Genomic DNA, 8,052 nt, shown 5'->3' with positions numbered 1-8,052 from the left:
TTGAGACCAGCCTAAGACTATAGTAAATTCCAGGTCAGCCTGGGTTAGAGAGAGACACCCTATGTTCCCGGGGGGTGGGGTTAGGGTAATGCACTGCCATTGGTATCAGCACTCAAAATGGGCAGAAGGATGAAATGTAACCAAGCCCTCAATCTTGTGAGAAACCTTGGAGATAACATGCCTCTTCAGAAGCACCTGTTTGGGGTGGGAGACACACTTAGCTTGTCATATCTGCTTACTGCCCATGAGTGGGAGGAAGAGAGCACAGCTGAGGGCAGTTCCTGGAAGAAATCTCAGAATGCCAGCGACTGGGAAATCTGTCTTGGTCCGGAAGGGTACCTAGGTGGCCACAGCATCCACTGGCTGCCCGTCACTGAGCAGGTGCACTGGCTTCATGCCTTAAGAGCTGGGAGCAGTTTCGTATTCTGTTTAATTGGGAAAGATTAGCAGGCTCACTAAGTATAGTGCCTGCCATGGCCCCGGATTCCCAGGCCACAGCTGATGCAAAGTTGGTTTCCTTTAATCTCATCTAGGACCCCTTCTGGCCTGGACAGCTTATTTAGCAAGACTCCAGTCTCTGAGAGGGCCTAAGCCCTTGACCACACGTCTTGTTTCTGTCAAAATTTGACAAGCCAGTTGCTGAGACAACACACAGATGATCTGAATGCCACACATACTCTTCTTTCATCCACAGTGTAAAAGCATCCCTGTCTTATTTATCACATGACAGCTTTCCTTCCCTGCTGTTTTCTTGGCAAGAAAACCCACAGTAGTCAGGTAAAAGCTATAGCTAATGGCTTAATGGATCTCTTTCTAGGTCTGATGGGTGTATTCTGCTGTAAACTAGAGCTGTACATAAGAACCCATAAACCCACAGAACCCAAACTAAGCAGAAAGTGGTATTTCAAACATTTAATCCAACCCTTGGTTTTTCAGAACAGCAATCCTTTATTGCTACTGTAATCAGCCCAAAATGTAATCATTTGTAATGACAAATATTCAGTGACTGTGAGTGAGGAATACCTACAGCTTCAGTTAGGTGCCTTTGGCTTGCGGTCCTTCAGGATGGAGTTTGCTAGAAGGTTTTGAAAATGTTGAATTAGAGTCTAAACACAGGTTTGAGGTAGCACAGGGAGGTGGGTGGCTTGGAAAGGCGAGGGACTGCAACAATGGACAGAGACCAGAGAAAGTTTCAGACTTGAAAGAAACATGGACCTGAGTATTAGGGTTTGACAACACGGTAGCCATAATCACCTACATAGGGTTTAAGTTAAGCACAGGAGAAAAGGGAAGCTGTGATGACTCCACAGGTACACAGTCTGGTGTGCCAAGGAGACAGTTCTTTAAAACTATCTGCACACATGTAACCACTGAGCCTCCTGTCACTTCAGACAAACTCCAGACTCATGTGCCAATTTGTGCATCTGCCTTTATGTGGGTACTGGGGAATAGAACCCAGCCCATCAAGCTCTGCAAGCAAGTGCCTTTAAACAGTAAACCATCTCTCCAGCCCCTCCATACTTTTATTCTGTTCTGCACTGTAACTTCTCATACCTCCATCCCATATACTTTTCCTCTCACTGCCTCATTCTCCTTCTCAAATAAAATATTTTAAAAAGAAATATTTTCTTGTTCAACTGCTTTATGATTAGAGCCTTTCCTTACATGAAATGTAAGCTTCATGCTTGGAGGTCAGAACTTGGGAAGATGTTTGAGACAAATATGGTACATCATTGCAGAACAGGTAATGTAAGAAATTGTGATCTTTCATGGACAATCACTTTTCTTGTAAAATTTGTTGTCAGTCACTTTAGATATAGCTGAACTACAACATGCACCAGAGGGTTCCTACCTCCAAAGCCACTGAACACTGACAGCAACCCAGAAAACATACATAGCATTTTAAGAAATCAACACACATGGGGACTTAGCTCCATTGGTGGAGTGCCTGCCTAGCATATACAAAGCCTTGGGTTTGATTCCCAGTGCCAGCACTTGGGAGCTAGAGGCAGGAAGATCAGAAATTCAAGTGTCTGTGGCTACAAAGTGAGTTCAAGGCCAGTCTCATCTACATGAGAATTGTCTTAAAAAAAAAAAAAAAGTAGCAGGGGCTGGCTTAGCAGTAAGTCGCTTGCCTGCAAAACCAAGGGACCCAGGTTCAATTCCTCAGGACCCATGTAAGCCAGATGCACAAGGTGGTGCATGTGTCTGGAGTTAGTTTGCAATGTCTGGAGGCCCTGGTGTCTTCTCTCTTTCAAATAAAACAAAAATCTTTTATGCACTGCATAAAATGATTGCTTCTGACACAAGTAAAGGTAAAATTTTTATCTATGCTTTGAAAACCCTTCACAATTTAGACACCAGGAATCATGGTTAAAGGAAACACATGGGAGAACCATGCTGGTGAAAATTCTGATTCAGTTTAAGTAATTTTGTCTCCCAGAAGGAGTTCAGCCCTGCCAAGCCCCAACTGAGACTGGAGAGAGGAAAAGTAGGGCTCCTGCTTTCAAAGTAATAGAATTGGGTTTGGGAAGACCAGGCTTACCTATGGAATCTAGGAGGGGAAGTATCTGTATTGACCTGTACCTACAGTCATATGATTATTCTTGCATTTAGTTCTGGGCTAAACACATATATCCAAACATATAAACATTAAAAATGAGAGAGGGCAGAAGTAAGGATTCTTGCAAATATTTCCTCAATCTTTACTACTACGTTGGGGGATGAGCATTACTCTCCTTTGGCAGATAAAATCAAAACTCTCTGGAGTTAAATTATTTGCCTAGGGCCCCTCAGCTCGAGAGGGGCTTCACACTCAATTCCTATAACTTCAGAATCAAAGCACCTGTCACCTCAGCTCCTGTGACCTGCCATCAGACTTCAGAAAGGGGTGGAGTTACTAATTGTGATGGCTCTGGGAGGAGGGGCGCTCATGAATTCACTTTTGAAAATGTCAGCTGATAGCAGATCAAAATGGCTTTGTTGACCACTGCCTAGGGTAGTGATTCCCTGAGGCCCAAGTTTCCTTCTCCTGTGTACTGGAGACCCATCTTCTCCCTACCACATCTGGGGGGGGGGGGGGCGGGATTTCTCAAGGTTGCATTAGCAGGGAGAATTTGTGTCAGCTGCTATGACTGCAGGTGTAAAGTAACCCTATTAACCCTAGTTACTTAAAAAAAAAAAAAGCTTCAGGAGGATAAAAGACGAGAATAGAGCTGTTGGTCATGTCATGACCAGTCCTTTCTCTGAGGAGGCGATGGAGTAGCTGATACGCTGGCAGAGTTGTTGTGAACCATTTCTTAGCAAAACCCTAGGCTGAAGGGTGGAAGTTGTTGTGTGTTAATGGATCTGGGATTCAAGGGTAAGTCCACTGGGTGTCTTCATGGGAACACCAGGGTGGTGGTGACCTCAGGCGCTTGCTGTAACAATGACAGTGACACCACATGAGTGGGACTCAGCATACAGAATGGAGGACTCGTTCCCTGTTTTTGTGGTGAAGCCACTGGCATCAAGGCAGGACCTGAGGGGTGCTCAGCTCTGTTGTAGAGAAAACATCATCGCCGAAGCCACACAGGTGCAGGTTGAGATAGTAGTTCTGTGCCTGACCCTCCCCCCTGCCAGTGAAACTAATTTCCCTGCTGCTCATTTTCCCCATTTGTCTCCTGGAGATAAAATCCAGGTAGACTGACTGTGGTTGCCAAATAAGATCATGTAAAAGGCTATCCTATGGAGTCTGGTATTAATCGCGTGGCTGCCACAACATCAAGCCTCTATGCATACCTGCTTTGTCCTGTCACGTTCCTGTTCCCTAGAAGGCAAGGGCCCTGCAAGGCTTGTGCTCCACTGGAGTACAGGAGGAGCAGCGCGGGGCGGGTTTCACTGAGCTGGCTAGGGAGACTCCATTCACTCCTCCCAGCCTCCGTTTCCTCAGTCTTTACCTGGGTAATGGTGGCTACTGTTTCCCTGCTGCACAGTTGGAATAATCATGTGTCCATTTTGTTGTTGTTGTTATTGTTGTCAAGTTTTCAACTTTCATGCATGCATACATAAAGTATATTTTTGTTAAATCCCCTCCTGTTATTTTCTCTCATCTCAATTTCACTGAACCCCGTCTACTTTGATATCTTGCCCCCCCCCACCACCATCCATGACAAAATGTTATGGCTGTGAGTGAGGACCATGTTCTTCCCTCATCTACTCCTGGGGGCAGGTGTTTGAGGAATCTGTTTTCCTTGGCCAGGGTAAGGGAGAATGGGCACATGGACCAGGCTGTTGGGAAGAAAGAACTACTGAGGATCTGGCAGTGAAAACCCTCTGCAAAGCTGTCCAGGTTGGATTGACCAGAGCACACTGACCCCTGAAAGTCCATTTTGGCCAGATGTGGTGGCACACACCTTTAACCCCAGTGCTTGTCGGGGGGTGGGCAGAGGTAGGTGGATCGCCATGAGTTCCAGGCCACCCTGAGACTACATAATGATTTCCAGGTCAGCCTGGACTAGAGTGAGATAATACCTCAAAAAAAAAAAAAAAAAAAGTCCATTTCGGATGCTTGTGTTTTAGCTTCCCAGGTGCATCAGCTCTAGATTCCTACAGCACTCTCAGTGTTGCCATGGCGCAGAGGAGCCCAGCAGAGAACAGGATTAACCTCCCCTACAGCGACCTGGCCTCTGAGGTGAACAAGCGCAGAGTTGCCATGGCCACAAGGTACCAAAGGCTCTCCTGTGCATTGCTTGTGGGGATAGGGTGGAAAATAGCAGCTGCGCCTCACCATGTGTGGGAAAGCCGCAGGAGGCACAGGGTTATGTCAATCTCTTCAGTCACTGATGTTAGTTAGGAACATCGCACTGTGCCACCCACTCCATGAAGCAGAGTGGTGATACTCACTTGTATATGTGTTGTGTGGGTGGAGGAATGAGTTTCACATCATCAGCTTTGAATGGGATGTGCTAGTCATGTGGATGTTTTGAAGCTACAATGGAAGTTATGATAGAGCCTCCCAGGATAAAAATGCTGTCCTTTACAGAGTGTGAGGATAGCATGGGCTCCTGGGAAGCTCACCTTCATTTCCAATAAGGCTCTGAGCTCCCTGTATGTACGGACTATGCATGTCTTCTTTACTACTATGTGCCTGGCATTGTGTCAATGGACAATGAATAAATGACTGGGTGGATAAGTCCTTAAAAAGAACTCATTTTAATTATTTATTTATTTATGAGGGAGAGAGATAGAGGGCACACCAGTGCCTCCATACACTGCAAATGAACACCAGACTCATGTGCCCCCTTGTGCATTTGGCCTATGTGGGTCTTAGGGACTCAAACCTGGGTCCATTGGCTGTGCAGGCAAGTGCTTTAACTGCTAAGCCATCTCTCCAGCCCAGAAAAAAGAAATCTTGACTAATGTGCTTAGCCCAAAAAATAGTTTGCTTGGAGATGGAGCAGATGTTTCAGCTCTAAAAGGCATCCTGCCTGGGTTTTTCTCTTAACAGGAGGCTTGGCACATAAAATACAGAATTCTCAGATGAATTTAAGTTTTAAACAATGTTTTGGTTTAAATACATCTGTGTTGGGGCTGGAGAGATGGCTTAGTGGTTAAGGTGCTTGCCTGTAAAGCCTAAGGACCCAGGTTTGATTCCCCAGAACCCATGTTAAGCCAGATGCACATGGTGACACATACATCTGGAGTTCGTTTGCAGTGGCTAGAGGCCTTGGCGTGCCCTTCTCCCTCCCCAACCCCTCCTAAGAAGAAAGACAAAAAGAAAAAAATACATCTGTATAATATCTGTGATATACTACAAATTGGTCATTGTTTATCTGAAATTCAAGTTTAACTGTGTTCTCTAGTTTTTAGTTTTTATTTTATTTTTATTCCATAATATAGACAATAAACCATAATTTCCCCCTTTCCCTTTCACAACTCCACTCTCCATCATGGCCCTTCCCCCTCTCAATCAGTCTTTTATTTTGATGTCATCATCTTTTCCTCCTATTATACTGGTTCTCTCTGTTTTTATTTGAACATTTGGCATGCCTGTGATGGCATTTATGTGAAGAATGGTAGGACTTCAATATAAAGCAGAACCAAACTCTACTGAAATTGCCATCTGGGGATCTCAGTGACCTCACTTTGCATCCTGTGTGTCAGTCCCAACTCTTTCTCGTGGAAGCACAGGGCCCTTCACTTTCAGCAGAAGCCAGTATGTAGCTCACTTGATTTGTGTGATGGTTTCGCAGGTTATATTTTCTAGTCCTGACTAAGACAACCCTCAGAGACGCATGATCTTTAAAACATTTTGCCAAGATACCTTGGGTTGCAACCATTCCAAATCTCTAACATGAATCCACAACAGAAACTGGCAGAGTGGACACATTCAGCTTGAGGTCTTTGATAGTTACAGCTTTAAATACTCTCATCTTCCTAACTTTCACAAGATGTTGACCCAAGAGATTCAAGTGACTGAATCAGAATATGAACTTCGATGCAGAATTGCTCACAGCGCCCCTTCAGTTCAAGTTCATGGGGGTGTTGGAAGCCTTTGCTCCTCGAGGTGCACAGCTGACTGATATCCCTGGTTTAGACCACGAGGCTGACATTGTTTCCAGAAGGCTGTGGTCACTGTGTTCTGATGGCCCCCTGCGAGGTGCACAGCTAGGACTTCACCTTACCACCAGGTAGCACCTGGCCCATCACCTCCCGTCCCCTCAGCAGCACCGGGGATCTGCTCTTACTGTGCTGGCCGACGGGAACTTGTGCCCTGATCCACACCTCAGACTGGGCCTCAGTCCTTCCTTCACTCCAGCTGTCTCAGCTTACTCAGTGGAAAAACACAAGACATTATTGTGAAGCGTGGCTCAGAATGTAGTCATTTCTAGTTTATAGCTAATTTTTAGTCCCTGGGACATAACATGTGTTCAGGGAACATTGTAGCCCTTTGCCCTCACAGGCAGGGTTATCCTTCTGAGCAATTTGGGAAAGCCTTGGTAGACTTTACTAGAAAAGAGGATAACTCTGCTGGCTGGGGAGAGGAGGAAGTCAGAAAATAAGCCTTAAAAAGCCCAAGGGCATAGTGGCTGAGAGTAACTATACTGCAAATGAAAGTCTGAGGCCCAGTCTGCCCTGGGCTGAGATTTATAGAGAAGAGACTAGTAGGGATGGAAGAAGCCAAGTGAGAATATTGCATTACTGTAATCCTGGAGGGTGACTGTTAGCCCCATTGGTCCCTGGCATCAATAGAGATAGTCGAATTCACTTTGAGAAGAGCAGATCCACAATAAGACAGAATATTTCCATTTTGCCAGTTGATGGCTGTGAACGTGTGGGTGGAGAAGCCTGGAAGGACGTCCTCTGTAGGGGCGTTTTTAAGTGGTCCTCTTCAGGTGCTGGCTACTGTTCTCTTCTTGTTGCTGTTTTGAGATCCCATCTTTATTTGAGTAATTTTAATGTGTGAATCTTTCCTCCTAGAAATGAAAAAATCACCAAAAAAAAAGATGAAAGTAGAGAACTGCCTTCCTGTTTGGGTATGGAACAAGAGCCTTCTCCCAGCAAGGCCTACACCATGGTACCTCCTGCTCCTCCTCCTTCTCCAGCTAATTTCACAAACTCTCAAGCAAGTAAGTGCAACTTAAATGACTTGGCAGTAGGCTGATACATAAAATGTTAGCAAACAGGCTCGGTGATGTCCTTGGGCTTTCTTTGAAAACTGTCTTGGAAATCCTTGTTCTTCCTTTGTTCTTCTCTTAGACCCACTGTCGAGTCTTGTTTCCTCCGACATCAATTTCTGCTCTCCCTGACCCATGGGCACACAAAATAGAACAACCTGAGAGGGAAAGAAGGGCTTACTTTGCCTCATGTTTTGAGGGGTGCAGCTAGCCATGGCAGAAACAGACAGGACACAGAAGTGGGGCCCACTAGGAAACAGACAGGACAGGAAGTGGGGCCCACTAGGAAATAGACAGGATAGGAAGTGGGGCCATGGGCACAAGCCTCGGGCAGAACCCCTCCCTCTAGGAAGGCTCCGCCTCCAACAGGCTCCCCAACTTCTGCAAACAGCAC

The 8,052-nt window shown here is 45.7% G+C and overlaps 1 protein-coding gene across 1 annotated transcript; it reads left to right on the top strand.

The window, feature by feature from the left end:
* The first annotated feature begins 4,609 nt into the window (after nucleotides 1-4,609).
* Nucleotides 4,610-7,790, top strand: Myocos (myocilin opposite strand). Its single transcript, XM_045143619.1, has 3 exons — nucleotides 4,610-4,704; nucleotides 7,462-7,610; nucleotides 7,741-7,790. Exons 1-3 carry the CDS (start codon nucleotides 4,610-4,612, stop codon nucleotides 7,788-7,790), a joined length of 294 nt encoding a protein of 97 aa, XP_044999554.1.
* The last annotated feature ends 262 nt before the right edge of the window (nucleotides 7,791-8,052 follow it).

The sequence above is a fragment of the Jaculus jaculus genome, chromosome 1 (genome assembly GCF_020740685.1).
Source record: "Jaculus jaculus isolate mJacJac1 chromosome 1, mJacJac1.mat.Y.cur, whole genome shotgun sequence".
Taxonomy (NCBI): domain Eukaryota; kingdom Metazoa; phylum Chordata; class Mammalia; order Rodentia; family Dipodidae; genus Jaculus; species Jaculus jaculus.
Note: the sequence above shows the minus strand (reverse complement) of the source record. Positions and strands in the feature narration are given on the sequence as shown.

Excerpts from the sequence above, each read along its gene's own strand:
- Myocos (XM_045143619.1), top strand. The coding sequence starts at position 4,610 with ATGGCGCAGAGGAGCCCAGCAGAGAACAGGATTAACCTCCCCTACAGC. Across the intron at positions 4,705-7,461 it reads AGAGTTGCCATGGCCACAAG|AAATGAAAAAATCACCAAAA; the intron begins GTACCAAAGGCT and ends CTTTCCTCCTAG. Across the intron at positions 7,611-7,740 it reads TTTCACAAACTCTCAAGCAA|ACCCACTGTCGAGTCTTGTT; the intron begins GTAAGTGCAACT and ends TTCTTCTCTTAG.